This window comes from Gymnoscopelus braueri, assembly GCF_963280865.1.
Source record: "Gymnoscopelus braueri genome assembly, chromosome: 14".
Taxonomy (NCBI): Eukaryota; Metazoa; Chordata; class Actinopteri; order Myctophiformes; family Myctophidae; genus Gymnoscopelus; species Gymnoscopelus braueri.
Window position 1 is genome coordinate 48,365,311 of NC_137619.1, and position 21,226 is coordinate 48,386,536.

General features: G+C 40.3%; 1 protein-coding gene across 1 annotated transcript in view; it reads right to left on the reverse strand.

The window, feature by feature from the left end:
* Positions 1-2,760: 2,760 nt before the first annotated feature.
* Positions 2,761-21,226, reverse strand: part of LOC308100678 (polyunsaturated fatty acid 5-lipoxygenase-like) — a gene marked incomplete at its 3' end in the record, with an annotated part of 97,893 nt that continues 79,427 nt past the window's right edge. Inside the window, exons 4-15 of the mRNA XM_080449744.1 lie at positions 20,023-20,104; positions 18,937-19,059; positions 15,851-15,957; positions 12,286-12,458; positions 11,729-11,875; positions 10,422-10,625; positions 9,139-9,225; positions 8,283-8,461; positions 5,191-5,312; positions 4,336-4,436; positions 3,625-3,795; positions 2,761-2,940 (exon numbers count right to left, since the gene is read on the reverse strand). Coding sequence (XP_080305870.1) covers positions 2,761-2,940; positions 3,625-3,795; positions 4,336-4,436; positions 5,191-5,312; positions 8,283-8,461; positions 9,139-9,225; positions 10,422-10,625; positions 11,729-11,875; positions 12,286-12,458; positions 15,851-15,957; positions 18,937-19,059; positions 20,023-20,104 — 1,676 coding nt within the window. The remainder of the gene's footprint in view (positions 2,941-3,624; positions 3,796-4,335; positions 4,437-5,190; positions 5,313-8,282; positions 8,462-9,138; positions 9,226-10,421; positions 10,626-11,728; positions 11,876-12,285; positions 12,459-15,850; positions 15,958-18,936; positions 19,060-20,022; positions 20,105-21,226) is intronic.

The following is a 21,226-nucleotide window of genomic DNA, read 5'->3' on the forward strand; positions in this document are numbered from 1 at the left end:
ATATATTGACCCATGTAATTTTCGCCTAGTGTTATAACATAAAATGCATGATAGCACCCATAAAGCTACCATTGGTGCAAGGCTATCACATATTTTCTAACTCTAGACATGCATACCTTGACAAAAATCACTATGAGCATTATTCCCCTCAGATGGTAATGACCAACCCCCCTGGCTCACGGACTATTATGTATATTATCAGTTAAAGCTCATCATAACTCAAAAAGTTGTCTGGTCAAAGAAATAGTGTGGTTTAGATATCTGTTAAGTGTAAAGCATTTAATAAAATGAAAGTTTGTCTTTTGTCTCTGTTGTGTGTCCAGTCCACTGCAAGTTCCTGAAGGCAAAACGGGGGTGGTCCATAAATCCCCTTTGGATTTGAGGTACTTCATTTGTTTACAGCCCTGAACACCCAGACACACACTACACATTCCACTCATCCATGCATTCAACAGACCCCCCCCCCCCCCCAACGCACACACAAACACACACGCACGAGCGCACAGAGAGAGAGAGAGAAGTGAGAACTTTTGGGAACGCTGGTGGAGGAGGTTACGTTTTCCCTTTTAGTGGATGGCCATTAGAGGGCAGTAAAGTCAATCTTTTGAAGCCCCAGTGCAGTGTCCTTTGCGGACAATATTATTTTTAGATGCAAAGGGGCCAATTGCTTTAAAAGTTTTTAAAATACATTTAAAATCAATTCAGCAATCAATGGGTAACCAATGTAATGCCACTAGCACAGGTGTAATATGTGCCCTGCATCGCGTGTTGGTTAAAAGCATTCATAGTCCATGAGCCAGACAAGATTTGATTATCAAATGGGCAAAACCGTACCTGTATTAAATTGTTTATTATAGGGTCAATATAAGTAAATAAATATTTGATAACCTTTCCACAGGAGCAGCTTTTTCATATTTATCATACATTTTGTTATTTTCACCATACGTACAGGACAGGTGAAAAAAATTACAAAATAAAAAGTTATATTGAAACTTCCCAAGTGATTACTTACATGAACACAATGATCTATCGTGTTACAAGTTTTCTGAAATTGTATATTGAGCCATGATTATCAAATGGGTGGGCAAATCCAGGTTTGATTTTTTGACTAGCTGTACATCTCTAGTTTGGCATGATAACCATTGCAGACTAGTAGCTTAGTGGTAGTTAACCGTTGCAGACTAGTAGCTTAGTGGTAGTTATCATGCATTGAATATTTGGACCCCTATATTGTCACATTGTATGAACTTTTGAACCTTATTTGTGTAGAGACCTATGAACCCACTTTCCTGCATAGTTCAAGTATGGGGAATTGTTTAGAATGGTTATTTTATTTCTTCAACACTTCCATATGCTTAAATGGCCTTTTAATGCAATATTTCACACACATATAATAATTTCAAAATAAGGCTAGCAAATATCCCCATTTTGAAAGTGTGTGCTGAGAACTAACACCATTGCAGACTAGTAGCTTAGTGGTAGTTATCATGCATTGAATATGTGGACCCCTATATTATCACACGCAAATTGTTACAAATATATTATCAACTTTTGAGCCATTATTGTGTAGAGACCTAGGAGTACACTTTTATGCACAATTCAAGTATGAGGAATTGATTGGAAAGGTTATTTTACTTATTCAATACTTCCATATATGCTTAAATGGCTTTTTAATGCAAGATTTCACACACAAATTGAATAATTTGAAATTAAGTCTTGTAAATATCCAATTTGAAAGTATGTGCTAAGAACCAACATGTTCCTAATGTCTATTAAAAAAAAGAGGACCTGACTGTGCTTTGCCTCTGATGTGTCCCAGAACACCCAAACCTTCTCCTGCCATATCCCTCCCTTGGCCTCGTCATACACTCCTCCTTTGTATCCGTCTCTATATTTTTTGAAAAGTAAAACTGAAATGTTCACCAATACAACAGTCTCCGTCTGCCTTCTGGGTCCCCACTCTCCTTATACATTTATAACTATGATAAAGTGATCATTTGGTCCTTCAAACTCTGTGTCATATGAAACGAACTCATTAGTTAATTTTGACTTTGAGTATACGAAGGTAAAAGAAACAAAAAAAAAATAGAACTTGGCCTCCAAAATGTGTTTTTTTTTATGCCTGCTCGCAGTATTTTCTTATGGAGTGATACATATTGAATATTCCCTCGTTAAAAACCTTTAACTCCAACATGTTAACAAAATGAAATAAGAATGTTGACTCAGGCAGTCCAATGTGCCAATGTTGATTCTGGAAAGTTATGCAAATTCGAGCATATTTTCCTATATAATGCCTAATCTGCATATTTAAATATACAATTTCAGAAAACTTGTAATACGATAAATCATTGTCTTCATGTAAGTTGTCATTTTTTCACCTGTCATGTACGTATGGTGAAAATAACAAAATGTGATAAATATGAAAAAGCTGCTCCTGTGGAAAGGTTATCATATATATTTATTTACTTATATTGACCATATAAACAATTTAATACAGGTATGGTTTTGCCCACCCATTTGATAATCATGACTCAATTTTGGAGCTCTGGCTCATGGACTATCAGTAACAACTGGAGTCGACGCACCGAGGAGCGACTCAAAAAAATAACTTGCCACAAAAACGATTTATTGCAGTTATAGTATGAATAACAATGTTTTATTTATCAATTACATATATTAACACATTGGCAATGCTCATGGAGTTTCAACCCAACGGCGACAATATGAAATGTAAGGACGCAGAGAGACAGTAATGGTCTGTCACAGAGCAACACTGTTGGCGATCTTGTCAGGGGACAGGTAGGAGAAGGACAGCCTCTTTCCCTCGTTGCGTTTTTTAATGCCGCTGCCGATGTCTGCCAGCTCCCTCCTGAAGCTCTCCATGGCCTCTTTGACTGGCTTCTCTATGAAGTGCTCGTCAGGGTACATGCCTAGATACAGCTGAAAAGGGCAAACCACAAACGGACCTTATTTCGGGGCAACATGGAGGCCATTTTCCTTTTACGGTACATCATACCTGTACTTCTGCTCTTGATTCATACCCCCTGGGTATGAAGTAAAACAAATAGGCCTCTGTGTGAATCTTATCTATAAATGCACAAAATCGGTGTCTGTCTTGCGCCGAACTCGAGAACTGTCCAACCGATCGACTTCAAACTTGGCGTGTGTGTGACAGAGTACATGATCGCTGTGTTGTGCTGATTTTGAATTTGGTCTGTCTGGAAGATATTGCAGGTGCGCGTCCTCTGGAAGCTTTCATGAGCAGTGGTGGGTGCTCAGCCACAGGAACAGCTAGTTAGAAGTTAAGTTACCAAAATAAGAGAATGCGGGACAAAGGCTCAGTTGATCACTTTTTATTAGGGGCTAACGCGTTTCAGTTCATTCTTTACTAGGGGCACTTTTTGGCACCAGCCTTAGTCAGAGCCTTCTTTTTGCTCTGAGGAACTGGCTGAGGGGCACTGAGGGCCCACACGGCCCCCAGCTGTGTGTAGTGTGCAGTATTTATGTAGTGTGTACATCGTTGTCCTGGTACTGTCTATCGCAGTGTGCAGTAGTGTGTAGTATTTAGTGTGTACCTCGTTGTCCTGGTACTGTATATTGCAGTGTGCAGTATTTAGTGTGTACCTCGTTGTCCTGGTGCTGGCTGAGGGCCCACACGGCCCCCAGGTGCCAGCAGGAGCGGCCACGGTCCGGCAGGCAGTCTACAATGAACTGGACGTCTACTACCCCCTTCTGGGCAGGAGGGGGCTTGCGCATGGTGGAGGGAGCGTTGGGAATCCACGAATACCAGTCATACTGAGAAATACACAAACACATAGACGCCCATTATACTGAAATACACACAAACACCAGCCATACTGAAATACGCACGCACACTAAACATCAGTCATACTGAAATACTCAGTCATACTGAAATACACACACACACACAGCTGATGTAAGTGGTAAATGGTGCATTTATATAGCGCTTTTATCCAAAGCGTTTTACATAGATATTGCATTACATTCACCCACCGATGGCGGAGGAAACCATGCAAGGCACAAAACTGCTCATCGGGAGCAATTAGGGGTTCAGCGTCTTGCTCAAGGACACTTCGACACCAACTCTGGGGGAGCCCGGGATCAAACTGGGACCCTCGCGGTTCCCATCCGGCCACTCTACCCCTGAGCCAATGCCGCCCGATGTATATAGGGTTTAAGTGGTTAACTAATTTTGACATTATAAAGTACTGACAGTAGTAAGTAATTTGGCTGGGGGGACCCCATGAACCCCCTCAAGGACCCCTGGGGGGTCCCCGGACTCCACTTTGAGAAGCACTGTGGTAAAGAACCCACCTGTCCAGAGTTGACGGCTGCGTGCTGCGCTGAGACTGTGAAGATGGCCACCGTCAGGTACTCTGTCAGCTCCTCACGGCTTTTAAGCGACTTGGGGAACGCTACAAATGTTGACACAAAACCAATATTAATTTTGTCGACAAGCTACGACGAAAAATGTTCATCGACTACCTTTTGTCAGTGACAAAAACCAAATAAAAACTAAGTAAAAAAGCAATGAAGAAAACTTTGACTAAATATACAGTATATTAACAATTTTGTCAAATAAAAAAATAGACTTGGTTGTGTGCGGCTGTTACTCCAAAAATAGTTCACAACGCGTCACAGCGTTGTGAACTTGTAGATCGGCTATTTTCGGCACACACATACATAATTATTAGTCAATAATAAAACGGCTGAAAACACGTGACAATTCACATACACTGAGGTCAAGGTCAAATCCTTGACCATACAAATACCCTCTAAATCTAGTTCTCACACTTTCAAGATTTTTCCTAAATTTTCGAAAATAGCAGATGCACAAGTGAGCTTGTATTATCTGCTATTTCTGACTTGCCAACGCAAAAATCTAAAATGGCAGAGATGCTTTCCCGGTTTTAATGGGTTAAAAAAAAAAAAAGTTGCTTGATTCAACATTCAGATATTTGATATCCATTTGACACACTCCCCCTCCTATATAAACCCATTCAACTTAACTCAATTTTAACCATGTTAGACTCATTGAAAACACAATTAAGTCCCTGGTTGTCTTTTTAATGTGTGAGGGGATTTGTCCTCTGTCTGTCCTCATTGTACAGTACAAATCAATGATGACACATTGAAAAGGGAATGCAATTTGTTTAAATTAAAACCCACCACAGTAGTCGAAGTCCTGCATGCCAAAGCTGCACACGTCTTTAACGAAGGCTTGTATCTCCTCGTCTCCCACTACTGTTTCATCACTGTAGTAGTAGATGTTCACCACAGCTGACACGAAGCTGCAGGGGGCAAAACACTGCTGTTACATTCCCTGGAACATTGTTTCCCAAACACTGGGTCGGGACCCATGTTTGGATCGCGAACCAATTTTTATGGGTTGTGAGTAAATATCACCTTTTTTGTGTCTTGCATTAAAAAACTAATTTATATATTATTTCAAAAGATTAAAAAAGTTACTTTTCATCACTTAAGGGTTAGTTCAGATTTTTTTAGTATTTTCTGTAGGAAATACTTCGTTAATGTAGTGGTTGCAAAGGTATTAATTGATTGCCCGAGTCCCGTGGTCAGAGTTATGGTCCGGTTCTGATGAATATGAAGTAGTTCCGGTAGATTAGTAGATTTGGTGGGGGCCGCTCATTAAAAATAAATAAAAACTAGCATCATTTGTATTGTTGACCCATTTCTACCATATAGAGCAGGTTTCGTTCAATTTTGACCCCTCCGTCACATGGTACTAATGTTTGTGTCCAGAATCACTACGCCGCGGCAGCCTACTCACGCACAAAATATATGACACAAAAAAAATAGTACCATGTGACAGAGGGGTCGAAATTGACCGAATCTACAAGCTCACAATGCGGCACGAAGGAACGCGTTGTGAGCTTGTAGATCTGCAATTTTTACTAGTTTTGGGTCCCTAAAAGGTTTTGGAACCACTGCTCTAGAATATTCACTACAGCTGACACAAAGCTGCAAGGGACAGAAACTAATGTCACATTCTCTCACAGACTCTAGAACAGGGGTCTTCAACGTTTTTCAGGCCAAGAACCCCTTAGCTAAGAGAAAAATTAAGCAGGGACCACCTCCACAACATATTGTATAATATTGTGTTGCAGATTCAACTTTGTTTTATAGATTTCCATAGATAGCTTCATCTTGCTTCATCAATCAGTGTTGGAGTCATGTTAATATTAATATGTATTTTTCAGACATAATGTATTTTTCAGACATAACTAGGCTCTGTACTTGGTCAGCTCTCTCCCCCCCCCCCCCCCCCCCCCCCCCCCATCTACGTCAAACCTCTTCGCCAAATTAGATGATCTACAAGCTCTACAACGCATCACAGGCCGATGCTGAACGCAACCCCCTTTACCTGATTGCAATATGTTGGGTTAGAAAACGGCAAGATAAAACCATAGCATGATGCTATGAATACATGATAACCTTCCTTTTAAAAATTTAAGAATACAACATTTCAAATATGAAATGGTATGATATGAAAGAGTTAAGATTAGCGTCTCCTGGGCAGATTGATTTTAAACTGTTAAACAGTTTTCAGAAATTCCAGTTTTTACTTCAATATTGTCTAAACAAAACACCAGATTGAAAGGGGTTAAAGAGATAGTTCACCCCCAAAAAAAAGTTTTTCTATCGATTAGTCACCCCCATGGAGACCATGAATTCAAGTCTCCATGGGGTGACTACTTCTGATGGCATTTGATATCCTTTTAAAGCTTTAGTTATTACTAGTTGGTATTATAATAAGAATATGTGATTGCTTTAATTACTATTGTTTCATTGCTGTCCTAATAAAGACTAAAAAGAATATATTAACAACAAATGAAATCAATAAGATAAATATAATAAATGTGCTCATGATTGTCATGCACTTGAATCCATTTAATGAAAAGGTTATCTCAGAACAATGACAGTGGAAAGCCCCATATATGATTTAAATAGTAAGAGTGGCTTAACTTACAGAAATATAGAACTAATAACAGGATATGATTAAGCAACTTTAAAATGTCAAATGGCCCCGCCGTTGGGGTTAGGAGAGGGTCATCTGTCTGTACAAGTGTCTGCATTTGTGGTGTCTTTTCCTTGGTACTTCTCTAAGTCTTTAAGATGCAGGTTGCTGGAAGTTCCCTACCGATGGCTTGCAGAGAAATGCGGAACCAGATGGCAAGGGGCAGACAAGGAGATGGCGCTCCCAACTGGAAGAACCACCCATTATTATTCTATGTATTAATAAGGCTCCAGGGACATGTTAGTGGGGCTCAGACTTCGTGAACTGACCTCGATGCAACTTGTTGCTGATAAGGAAAGCTAGTGTGTGAGCCCAGAGATCTGTTAATTACATTACATTTCTATATTCAATCTGTATTACTTTTAACTTACTGCTTGATTAATAAATACACTTAATTTTACAGTCTTGTCAGCTCTTAATTTCACCATACAACGGACGCGCGGAGATGGCGTGATCCTAAAGGGTAACAAATTATCTCACTGCACAATTTGTCTGTTGTTTAACACATTGAATGCCAAAAACGGTCCGGACCGTTTTTGAGGATCCAAACAAGAAGTGCCGAAAACGGTCCGGACCGTTTTTGACCCAATTCTATTTTTATACATGTGGGCCACGTGGGGCGCTAAAACGAAACTTTGACATCACCCAAGGAGTTTCTGAGAAGAAGAGGCTGGATCTGGCTCCATGTCAAAAATCCTTCCGGTCGGCGTTTTCAATGTTATCTCCTTGACTAAAAGCTTAATATCTCCATTTCTTTTTAATCTGGTGGAAACGAGCCGTTTTCGATCGGCGATCACGCTGCAATGGAGGATCGCGTTAGAAATATTATTGTTCCAGGCGTTAGTCGGGACCCTCCGCCGTCTCGCACGCACGCTTTGTTTACATGCACTTCCGCGTCAGGGCTTCTTCAGCACGAAACGTATAACGCAAGTGGATGGAAGAAATGCAGGCACTCAACGTATAATATTTTAATAAACCTCTGGCACCCAATGTGTTAAATAGCCTTGAATCTCCAACACTTGATAGAAAAAAAGTCATTTTGGGGGTGAACTATCCCTTTAAGTCTGTCTGTGGGGTTTGAAAATATTGTAGTAACGGCTTTAGACATAAAAAGGTTTTCCCCAATAGCAATGAAATACTGAATAATTATTTTAAAAAATCCAATAATATAACAATAATGATGAGTACATCCTTAATTATTAAACTGTGAATATGAACACACCTCTTAATGGCGTCCCACACTTTGTATCCGTCGTCTCTGTAGAAGTAGGTGGGCAGCTCCTCGGTGTTGTCCATGCCGCGGGCTCGGATGGCGTCGGGGAAGCACAGCGATCGGAAGGTTAACGTCTTCATGGCCTTCTGGATCATCTGGACGTGACCTCCTCCACCTGTAGCGTTGGCCTGGATGGATGAGGACATGGAAAAGGATATCGTATTTTTCCAGGTGCAACAGTGGTTCAAGTACCCCCAAACTGAAAAGGTTTTGTGAGAGGGACCTCCAGAAGCAAAGATTTGAGTAAACAATTTTCGCTTTAAAAATATTATTATAATATATATATATATATATATATATATATATATATATATATATATATATATATTCAAATATAGCAGATCTTCAAGCTCATAGCGCGGCACGAAGGGGGGGGGGGGGCTGTGTTCCTATGGCTGGAGTTATGATTTATAGTCACAAGCTCTTGTTAATACTTTTCATTGGTTCAGTCACAAGCTCTTGTTAATACTTTTCATTGGTTCAGTCTACAGTATTCCAGATATGATTTTCACCTTTCCTTAGAGCCCTGCCACCACTGGTGAGGCTACAAATTATCAACTGACATTAACAAAGGCTTCAGGGCTGAATGATGGTCAGGCAATGCTGCTCCGCACGTCTACGACGCAACAAATGGGTGTAGACAAAGTCTACACATCCTCAGACCAGCCGTGAGATCTGAGCGGTCAAGTCAAAGTCACTATAGAATGATAAATGCAGACAAGCGCGGTGATCTCAGCGTATGCCCATTAATTGGTCTACAACACTTAGATAAATGAGGGCCATTATGTCTCTCTCTCTCTCTCACCTTGTCAAAGATGCCACCCTCACAGATGAGCTGATCTCTGGCCTTGGTGTTGATGGCGATGGAATAACGACTGTGTGGGATAAGTAACTAGAAGAAAGCAATTAATCAATCAGCAAATAAACCAACCAAACAAATATCTATGTGTAGAATAATATTAATCCAAGTGCAGTGGTGGAAGCAGCACTACAATTATTTATTTACGGTAAGTAAAAGTAGCAGTAGATATCTGTTACAAGTCCTGCAGTAAAAAATAGGGCTCAAGTTAATGTATGATTTCTATCTGTTACAAGTCCTGCAGGCAAAAATAGGGCTCAAGTTAATGTATGATTTCTAATAATACTAAACCTACAAACTTGTAACTCATGTTTTTTTTATATAGTAGAGTAAAAAGTACAATATTTGCCTTTGAGATTTAGTAGAACTAATAAAGTATTGAAAAACAGACAATCAAGTAATGTAAACTTCACTAAAATGGTTAAAACCGGGAAAGCATCTGTGTCATTTTAGATCAGCGCTACTCAACCCGCGGCCCGCATGCGGCCCCAACGCAGCGTCTCTGCGGCCCCTCATGGTCAAACCAAAAGATTATATATTTTTTTTAAGAACAGGATAAATACATTTCCGTTCAAATATATGGGTTGCTTAATTTTTTTTCAAAAACAAACACACAGACATATACAGGTGCGTCAATTGTTACAGGTATAATGCATAGTTTTCTATGCATTTCGTTTTTTGGGGGGGGTTTGACCCCCATTTTTTTTCGGCCGCGCGGCTTTGCCGCGCACCCAGGATAGGTGTCCCTTAATTCAATCTCTGGGAGTTGGCAACCCTAACCTTGCCATACCTTAGCTTTTGCTGAACTGATGCCACTGGATATACACACAAAATAAACAGCTACAGTGAAAAGAATATGATGTCAAAATGTACATTTTCTTATAACAATGTGTAGTGTGTTACAAAATCAAAAAATCCAAAATAGGACCGACATTTTTAGCTTGCAGCCCTTGGACTTTTGGTATTTTTCTGAGTGGCCCCTGAGCCATCTTAAGTTGAGTAGCCCTGTTTTAGATGTTAGCGTTGGCAATTCAAAAATAGGAGATACAGGCTCACAGAGCGCCACTTTGTGCCACGCTGTAAGCTTGTACATCTGCCATTTTTGAAAATCTGGAAAGTGTGAAAACTACTGATTTAGAAGGCATTTGTACAATCGGCCTCAAGTCTTTATGGGTTAAGTACTGTACTTGAGTAAATGTACTTAGTAGTTACTTTCCACTTCTGATTACCTTGAAAACGGGGTGGACAGCAGGCAGCTGCCTGAACATGGCAACAGCAAACACCTCAGACATGAGGTGGGTCCTCAGCAGGTGTGTGTTGGTCTGGTGGACGTGGTAGTCTGCAGAACGAACCCAGATCTTGGCCAGCAGCCAGTCACACTCATCGTCACTGGGCAGGAAGATGGGACTGTCCTCCCCTGGAGTCTGTCCCAACTGGGGGCAGAGGAAAGAGGGACACGCTTGATCGATTCATTCATACAAACAAACCTTTGGGGTTGCCCTCATTTACAGTGCTGAGATACAATACAATTTAAAATACACTTTTTTTCTCCCCTTCACACGATTAATAATATAATCCTATAACCCCAACGGAAACAAGTCCGCAAGGACTTTTTTGGTCGGACCTTTTAGACACATTATAAATGTAACCGTGTTGTTTTACATTATTTTGCCGAATACAAATTTAAATCAATCAATAACCACTATATTATAGGAGAATGTATCTTTAGTGTGAGCTGTAGATCCTTCCAAGAGGCTGGAGCAATAAAGCAAAAGGCAGCTTTTCCCAATTCAGTCTGCACTGAATACAACATCCATAAACATATCGCCTTCACAGACATATCAGAACCGTAAGAGGATCTTATACAGTTACCCTTTAGTGTGTGATACAACCTGATTTCCAAATTGATTAAGTTTTTTTTAATTTCTATTATCCCTTAGTCTGAGCCCACCTTGGAACGCTCAGCCAACTGCTAGTTCATGGTTTTCCATGACTTTACACAGCAGAGTAGTTTCCAGTGATGGAAAGTAACTAAGTACATTTATCTAAGTACTGTACTTAAGTACATTTCTGAAGTATTTGTACTTTACTTGATTACCAATTTCCAATACTTTTACTCTACTACATTTCAGAGGCAAATATTGGACTTTTACTCTACTACAATTATTTGAAAACTTTAGTTACTAGTTCCTTTTCAGACATAAATCATGCTATTATAAAACATACATTAACCACTTAGCCCTATTTTATACCTACTGTAGGCCATTTGAAAATAGCAGATCTACAAGCTCACAACGCGTCACATCGCGACGCGTTGTGAGCTTGTAGATCTGCTATTTTCAAATGTTTTAGTACTTTTACTTTTATGTATTTTAAATTTTGATGCCAATACTTTTGTACTTTTACTCAAGTAAATTTAGAATTCTGGACTTTTACTTGTAACTGAGTATTTCTATTTTGCAGTATTGGTACTTTTACTTAAGTATAACATTTCAGTACTTTTTCCACCACTGCAGTGATGTTCCATGATACCCACCTGTATGGCCAGAGGCATGATCTTGTTGTGAGCGTTCCTGTACAGCAGACAGATGGGCGCTGCCAGGTACTGCTGGGTTCTGGGGTCTGTGCAGTTGGTACTGATGCCTTCTAGCGCCTCATAGTCTGCTATGTACATGTTGCCTGCCTGGAAACACAGGATAACGTGAGTGTGTGTGAGAGAGAGAGAGTGAGTGCGCTTGCACATATGTGCTGTACCTCCAAAAGTCCATGTATTCTGATAGTTACCCGAGTCTGAAAAATGCTCAAATTGAAATTCAAAAACACCCAAAGTAAACCCCACTCTGTCCTATTGGAAAATAAATGGTTAATTACGCTAATTTCTCAACACTCAACGTTGAATATCATACACTAGGCCTATAGATTACATTTCATCAATACAAGTTCATAGAAAACCACATTTCTGGGTCCAAGACATTTCCACTAGTCTATTTTTGTAATAGAGCGGTATGGTAAAAAAATATATATATATAATATATATATACACACACACACACACATGCGTGTGTCAGAGTGAGAGTGAGGTCTACACAGTACCTCTATCTCCTGCTCCAGTGTCATGTCCCTCTCCAGACGGGTAGCCACCATCTCATGGGTGACGGGGAACTTGTCTGGGAGTTTGAGGCATTTCCGGATGATCACTGGGTTGACGCCATTCAGGAACTGGTAGCCAAAGATGAAGTCCTCCTTCCAGTGTTCCATCATATACTCTGTCATGATGATTATATGATTATAAGACCGACATCTCATGCTTGACCCAGTACACACATGTGTTGAATCACTCTCATCTGCATTTAAGGACAAGTCCGGACTAAAATAACATAGCCTTTTGTTCCTACTATTTGCAAAATTGCAGTCAAAAGTGAAGTTCCTCATGAATCTGTTATTAGTTGTCATTACACACGCATCCATGCCTTGGTTGTCCCACACGAGCCGCCACAGTACGATTCATAAAAACAAATAGCATAAGTAGCGATATGCTTATGGCTCTGCTCTACGCTATGGGGCCTGTTGTGTAAACTGGAAAACAGGGGCAATTCTGCAAATAGACCCCATGGGCAGTCATTTGGGATCAATATAAGTAGGGAAAAAAGGCAATATGTTATTTCAGTCCGGACTTGTCATTTAAGCACATACTGATACACTTGATACCATGACAATCAACTACTTTATCAGATGTTCTGATGCATTGATAATGCAAAGAATGGAAAAGCGGCTGGAATAGAGGGCCTTTATAATGAAGTTCTTAAGGCTCCCAATATATTACCAGTTTTGTTTATTTCAGACATGTTTCAAATATATTATCCCTTCCCTTTGGTATAAGTCTATCATTAAACCGATTCCTAAATCAGCTAAGAATAACCCAAGGGTCCCTTTAAATTATAGGGGCATTAGCCTCATGAGTACGGTTTACAAACTATATTCAAGTATCCTGAACAGCAGGCTCTCTTATTATTTGGAGGTATCTGATGCACTGGCTGATGAGCAGAATGGATTCAGGAAGCACAGGGCCTGTATTGATCACATCTATACTGTAACCACTGTGATTAGAGAAAGAATTGAAGAGGGAAAATCTACTTATGCATGTTTTATAGACTTTCAGAAGGCTTTTGATTGGGTTAATAGAGATTTGCTGTTCTTTAAACTACTCCAGAGTGGTGTTGATGGTAGATTTTACAAAGCTATTAAAGCATTATATCAGGTTCCTGTAGCATCTGTTCAAGTGAATGATTTTACTACTGGTTGGTTTTCAACACCATTTGGAGTGAAGCAGGGAGATATTTTATCTCCCTCTTTATTCGCTATTTTTGTTAATGATCTAGTCCAGGAGATCAAAAACTCAGGTTTAGGGGTAATCTTGGATGATATTGTTGTAAACTGTTTACTTTATGCGGATGACAGTCCTTCTGGCAGAGTCTGGAGATAATCTACAGAAGATGCTGAATATTGTTCAAGTCTGGTGCTCAAAATGGAGGCTTATGATCAACCAGAGTAAAACTCAGATCATGCACTTTAGAAAAAGAAAAAAAAAAGTACAGTAAGATCTTCTCAGATTTTCTCATTTGGTACCCTGGCGCTGGACTATACTGATGCATATAAGTACTTGGGCTTTATGCTAGATGAATTTATGTCTTATGATTTTGGAATTGGAATTTTGGCAGACTCTGCAGGTAGAGCTGTTGGGTCAATTATTAGTAAAATGAAATTCTGTAAAGATATTGGTTATTCCACATACTCACAGCTCTATGATGCATGCCTTTGTCCTATTCTTGTTTATGCAGCTGGTGTTTGGGGTTTTAAGGATGTCAAAAAAGTCAATTCTATCCAGAATAGAGCCATAAGGCGTTTCCTTGGGGTACATGCATTTGCCCCTTCTCTTGCAATCCAGGGAGATATGGGTTGGGAACCGATGGAGATTAGGCAAAAGGGAGAAGTGATACGGTTGTGGAACCGTCTCATTAATCTGCCAGAGGGTAGGCTAACAAAAAAGGTCTTCAACTGGGCTAAGGCTCACAATGACCCCTGGATAAAGGAAGTTTTTTCAATTCTCAGAGAGGCAGATTTGGCTTATGTTTCATAATATGCTTCGTTGTAACATTAACCTGTAATAAAATAAAATATTTTGTAATTACAAAGAGAAATGGTCAAACGACATATGGTCTAAGCCAAAACTTAGATCACATGTCCAGATTAAGCAGTGTTTTGGTACTGAGTCCTATGTCAAATCCTTTTTAACCAGAAACCAGCGGTCATTGTGTGCTCAGCTGAGAGCTGGTATCCTGCCTCTTGCTATTGAGGTAGGTCGGTTCTCAGCTGTGCCAGAAGAGAATAGGATATGCAATGTATGTGACCTGAAAGATGTCGAAAATGTTATGTTTTATTGTACTCGTATGACGATTTGAGGGTTGCTTTATTTGATGTAATGCAAAAACAAAGAACCTGATCTATTCTGGCAAGATGATGGCCAGAAGTTGGAGTGGTTGTTTAATTATGAGGTATTTAAGACGGTACATTTTGTTTCTAGTGCCTGGAGTAGAAGAAAATCTCATCTCTTCAAATAGGTTCTTGTCCGGTCCTCTGTTAAGATGTGAGGTAACAGGCCCAATGTTGTATTTTAAGTTGTATTTTTGTAATCTGCCATGGGCAGGAAGCTTGAGTGTTTTAGTTTGTTGTTATTGTTTTTGAATTATTATGTCGGTTCATCGTTTGTCAAATGAAATGCTAGTGTCCTGTAAGTCCATATGGGCTGGGCTTCCTTTGGAAGCATGACACTTTAATAAAGAAAAAATCAAATCAAATCATGTTCTAAGTGATATTGTTTTGTTAAAACATGAAGATAGATACTCATTGCTATAGAGTGTCAGTAACGGGAGTCTCCCTGTCTCTTTATAGCTCTAACAGAAAATTCATTTTCAGGTGGGACACCAATTTCATCAGGATAGAGGTCAGATTTCTCAGCTTCAATTTATAGCATTCCCGTTCCAATTTAATCTTCTAATTTATTTATTTCATAATTTCCAATTTCACTTTATCCTGCATCAGTTCCATCTCCTGATTGGATGGAATTGGTATCCCCGATCTGAAAATCTATCTTCTGTTTACTGAAGATATGGGGAGACCCCTGTTATGAACAAACATGATAGCAGAATCTGAATCATCTTTATCAATGATTACAAACATAACACATTTTAACAAAAGAAAAGCACCATTAAGAATGTTAATTAGACAGCCATGTTGTTTAGACAGTTGCTAGGTTCATTGTTTACCTGGTATTCTAGTTTATTTGAGGCACTACAGTACATCGTTTTCTCTGCACTCCACTTATGTCACTATTTAACTTGTTGTCCATTGATAGAGCTTACGTTTACTCTGCTTATTGTGATCGTGCACTTGTAAGTCGGTCTGGGTAAGAGGCTCTAAGAGCATAGATCTGCTAAATGCCTAAACTACAAACTGTATGCAACATATAAATGAAGTGTATAAATCTATAACTTTAGCTAAATACCTATTCAAATGTGAGAATGATTAGTATTTGTTTGCGTACATTGTCGACACCAGAATGTGACCAGAAATGCCTTATGCATAGTGATGTGAGACTGACCTAGGATGGTGTTTTCGATTCTGAGAAAGATCGATTTAAAGTCATCAAAGTCGCTCCAGGAGGACTGGAACATCTCCCAGAACTTATTCACGGTCAGGTTCCTTATTCTGTAGAAGAAGAATGATACCACCACCATCATAATCGTCATCATCATCATCAATCAAAAAGTGAGCTTGTAGTCCTGCTACTTTTGCCTTTTTCAAAATTCCCCCAACGTTTTCGCCTGCCCAAAATAGGGAGGCCAGGTTCCAACTTCCAAGTGGTTAAAATATAGTAATACTGTATATTCTGGTGGCTCAGTCAGCCATAGGATGCGGACAAACTAAAAACCAAAGCATAAAAGAGGAAAAAGCCCTTTATGTCCACACTCAATGTCTCTTTATGCCCTTTATGTCCTTTATAAATGCATTTGCCTCACTAACACAAAATCTGACTAACCGAGAGCTGGCTTATTGCCCTCTTTTGTTTATTTTTAAAATATTAATATGCATCTCCTGTCATACAGTAGGTGTGAAAAGGTCAAAAAATATATAGTGGAGCACAGGTCTCCGCCAGGTCAGGTAGGTTATTGTGGCCTCCTGGTGGCGCTATAATAAGGCAATGTGAAAAGGGTGCCATTTCTTCTTAAGCCTTGCATGGCAATCGGACACTGCATTCATGATTTGAGGCATTTTGTTCCAAAAATGTGTTTAGCTAAATTAGACCTGCTGGTGGCGCTATAACAGGCCAATGTGAAAAGGGTGGCATTTCTTCCTCGTTCTAGTGGAAATGTGCAAAATTTCACAGAAATCGCACGTTCATGATTTGAGGCATTTTGTTCAAACGGACCTATCCAGCAAACTTTGGAAGCCAATGTTGGCCAATTACAATGGAATATGAAATATCGGACACTTCCATCTTGAACACATGACTATAGAGATACTGTGTACCGATTTGCGTGATTTTTGGACAGAATGTGAAGGAGTAATAGCAAAAAAGTAGTTTTCCAAAAGTCAGCCTCCTGGTGGCGCTCTAAAAGGCAGATGTGAAAAATGCATGGCAAAGGTTTTTCCTTTACCTCTAGGGACAATGCTTGCAAAGTTTCACGCAGATCCGTGCAGTTATAGTTAAAAATGAAAATCGGCCTGTTATAGCGCCACCATGAGGCTGATTTGAAAATGTTCAAGTGGCATTTCTTCCTCGGCCTAGTGGGAATGTGCATGTGCAATTTTATGGAAATAAAATAAGCTGCGTTCGTTATTTGAGGCAGTTTGTTCAAAACGGACCAATCCTGCAAACTTTGGAAGCCAACCTTAGCCAATGAGGATGGAATATGGGAAATCGGACAGATCCGGGTTGATCACATGACTATAGAGATACTGTGTACCGATTTGGATGACGTTTGGTTGAAAGCTGTAGGAGTAATGGGAAAAAATAGGTTTTGCACAAATCAGCCTCCTGGTGGCGCTATAACAGGCCCATGTGAAAAACGTGGGGCAGAGGTTCTGAATTGGCATCCAGGGAGTGGGTGTGCACAGTTTCGCAGCAACTGGGACAACGAAAAATGCACCCATGAAAAAAATTTAATTAAATAACATAAGCCTAACCTAACCCTAACCCTACAACCGAAATAAAGTAACAAAAAACGCCCACAAAGCGCGGGTCGTGCATGCATGTGCCCTGGGGGGGGGGGGGGGGGGGGGAATATGTCCGTTGCCTAGGGCGCATTCTGACATTAACACGGCCCTGGGTTTATTGAATAAACAGCCTTACTTTAAGGCATAACAGGGGCAGCCAGAGACTCAATCCTCTGAAATGCATACTGAATAAACTTTATTCAGTAAGCATTTCAGAGGATTATGCGTCTCTGCCTGGTGGAAAGGCAGTTGCAGTGAAGATCTTGAGCGATACAGGCGCATTATAAACATACATCCGTCAAGCCGTAATTCCATCTCTCCTCAATATCAGACATGGGTGATTTTATTTCAATGCGAGTTATGGAGATTAAAATCATTCCAGTACCCGTGCATAGAGTGATATTAGTCTGTGGTTTGGTTGCTGGGGAGGTGGTGGGTGTGCGCCCTGAGTTGCCTGTGGAAGGGGTATAATCCTGGGTATTGATCTTGCGGTTGATAAATTGTGGGCTGAGGCTCCATCACCTACTGTGGTTACACAGGTTCCTGTATCGCAGCCTTTATTCAGAAGGGTTGAAAACAGAGGTGTCTGAACATGTGGACTATTAGGTTTTACAGACTTGCATGGTAAAGCACACTATGAGCCCTGGAAAAGGGTGTGTTCAAGGTAAAAGTCCATTTCCAGGACGACTTAGTTCAAGAACAAAAGTTTGATCCCTCTGTGAATGCTCTGTGTCTCCTGCGGAAGACAGGGAAATTGCAGCACAGGGCTATTTTGTGCACACTGAAGTCCTCTTGCGTAAATGGTGTGCACAGGGCGAGAATGGTGTGGGAACCCCCATTTTGCAAATTGTGGTGCCAGCAATATTCAGGGACATGGTGTTGAAAGCCTCCTATGATGTGTAGCTGGGTGTATGGGGGTTAGAAAAATCTACAAGCAAATCCGGCAACATTTCTTTTGGCCCCGGGTGAAAAGGGATAGTATTTGGTCTCATTAAAACATGACACACTTGTTCAATACGAATTACTAACCCATGCTTGCGACCAAATGCATATAATGTTGGGGGTCCTTGACATGAAAGTTTAATAATTTCTGTCTAATCACTCCGTCTCAGAGGGGGGCTGTGGACAGTTCAGAAACCTGACATAATTGGTAGGTAATTTCAAAGGAAATGTTTCACTTTTTTTTAATGCAAGAACAATGGCCTCTTTTTCAGCATGCTAACTTTTCAGAAAGAGAGGCTGTAGTTTCAGTTAGCTCGTAATCCCCATTAATGATGTCATTGGCTAGGCAGGTTTCTGAACTTGTCCACAGCCTACCAATGAGACACTGAGCGAGTGAATAGACAGAAATGGCACCATCTTATAATGAACAATAGCAAGGACCACTTATATGAAGAGAAGTTTGAAAATGGGCAAAGAGCTCCTTCAAGATGGTGTCAACTACAGACAGTAGGTACAGGCAGTACGTACGCTCTGCCGTAGTTCTGTGTGAAGTCCACTTCTTTGTCGTTGTCGAACTGGACGTCCTGGGGAAGCTCACTGTACGTCTTAGCATCGATGTTCATGGGAAAGCCTGGCTGCCACTCACTCCATCTAAAGTAGAGTCCACACTTTAGTCACAATGTTCACTACACCAGTGGCTCTCAACCTTTTCAGGCTGCGACCCCCCAAAATAATCATATTTTTTACTGGGGAACCCCCACCACAAGCACTTGGAATTGTAGGAGTTGAGGCATTACATTTAGTTTGACTCTGTTCCCACAGATACATATTGTGAAAATAGCAGATCTACAAGCTCACAACGCCTCGGGTGGCGAGGCGTTGCGATTTTGTAGATCGGCTATTTTCACAATTGTTGATGCCTCTTTCTTATGTTATATTATTTGACAATTTGGCCAATGTTTGACCAGTTTCAGTCAGGAACAGTAGATTTATTGCAACAAATGGAACAGTTAAGCTTGGCGTTAAAGGCTCCGCTCTTGGAGATATTCCCTGAATTTTGTCCAAGCAGCATGCTAAGCAAAACCCCCATAGGGATACAATATCAAACAATAAGTAATACATTGAGATATTAGTTTGAATTAGCAAATATAAATGATAATCATAAGTATTTGAATCAGGCAGCAAACAAGCAGCTGTGATTGGAGTATGAATGTGTGACGTAATGACCAGCAGAGCTGTGAATGGGGAAAGCTGATGTTCACATCAGCTGACTGACAGCTGAGGCGTGCAATACTTCCGTGTCCTGCATGAACTAACGCTATGCTTAATTTTTAAAGTATTAAAAAGGTCTTATAAGTCTTTAAATTGTCTTTGGGGACCCCCCCAAAAAAAACATGTAGGGACCCCCCTGGGTGTCCCGACCCACAGGTTGAGAACCACTTATCTACTAGACTCAACACTTTAGTTACAATGTTTAGCACAAAATGTACAACATTGTTGCTGCTGCATTGGTCGCCCCAAGCAGCAGGATACAACATCTCAAATGTGCTGTATGGAAATTGAAGGTGTCGTTTCAGTGATTCAACTTCTCTGTGAAGTAAACGTGGATCTTACCTGTACACTTTTCGCCTCCATTCGAGCTCCTTGCATCGGTGCTGTTTGACCTGCGTTGTCTTGTCGTCTTTTGGCAAACGTGCTAAAAAAAAACAGATAACAAACAAGTCAGACTAGTGGAGGAGATATGGATCAAAAAGACATGCAGACATACTGTCATGTAGGCAGAGACTAGAGCCCTACCAATGTCCGGTTTTGGAGAGAGTCCTAATGATATTTTGACCCATATTTTGTGAGAATTGCAACATTTTATAATCAATTTAAACAAAAATAAACATTGATTTGATTAAAGTTTCTATTTCAGAAAATGTGAAGTGAAGTTACTCAAAAGGTTTCAAATACAGCAGACCTACAGCTTGTAGATCTGCAATTGTTTGAAAACTTGCGAAATTTTAAACCTATAATAGCATTGAAAATCTGGACAAATCAGCTGCATAATTGCCGATAACGATTTAATAAAAAAAAAGTCTAATAATGGCCGATACAGCGGTCAGACCGACATACTATCTGCCTCTACAACAGACAAGGCAGACAGTCATGTAGGCAGAGGTGATGATGACTAAACCAGTGGTTCTCATGTCATGGACCCCCAAATTGATATGTATTTTGGCCGGGGACCCCCAGAAAATTGAATGAAATTCAAGAACATTCAAAATGTTCCAAATATCTTCGATATTTTTCATAAAATGTTCAAAAATAGCAGATGTACAAATTCGCAGCGCGGCACGAAGTGACGGCTGTGAGCTTGTAGATCTGCTATTTTTTAAATAGCCAACAAAAATAGATTAAGTGGTTAAAGGGATAGTTCACCCCAAAAAAATATTTTTTCCTATCGATTCGTCACCTCATGGAGACTTGAATTCATGGATACTTTTTTGTTTTTGTTGCATTCCTAAGCCAATAATTTGATGATCAGTGGACCAGTAGGAGACAAGGAAACTCAGTGTCTCCTACCGGAACCGCTGCCGGTCATCGAATTATTGGCTTAGGAATGCAAAAAAAAAAAAAAAAAAAAAAAAAACACGATTCATTCAAGTCTCTATGGGGTGACTAATCGATAGAAAAAAAGTCATGGGGGGGGGGGGGGTCCCTTTAAAATGACCCCCGGGGGTCCCAGGAACGACCCACTGGGCTAAACGACGCACCTCGCCCGTCCCGGAGCTGCACTTCCATGTCGCCCACCAGCCAGCGGAAGCAGGGGAAC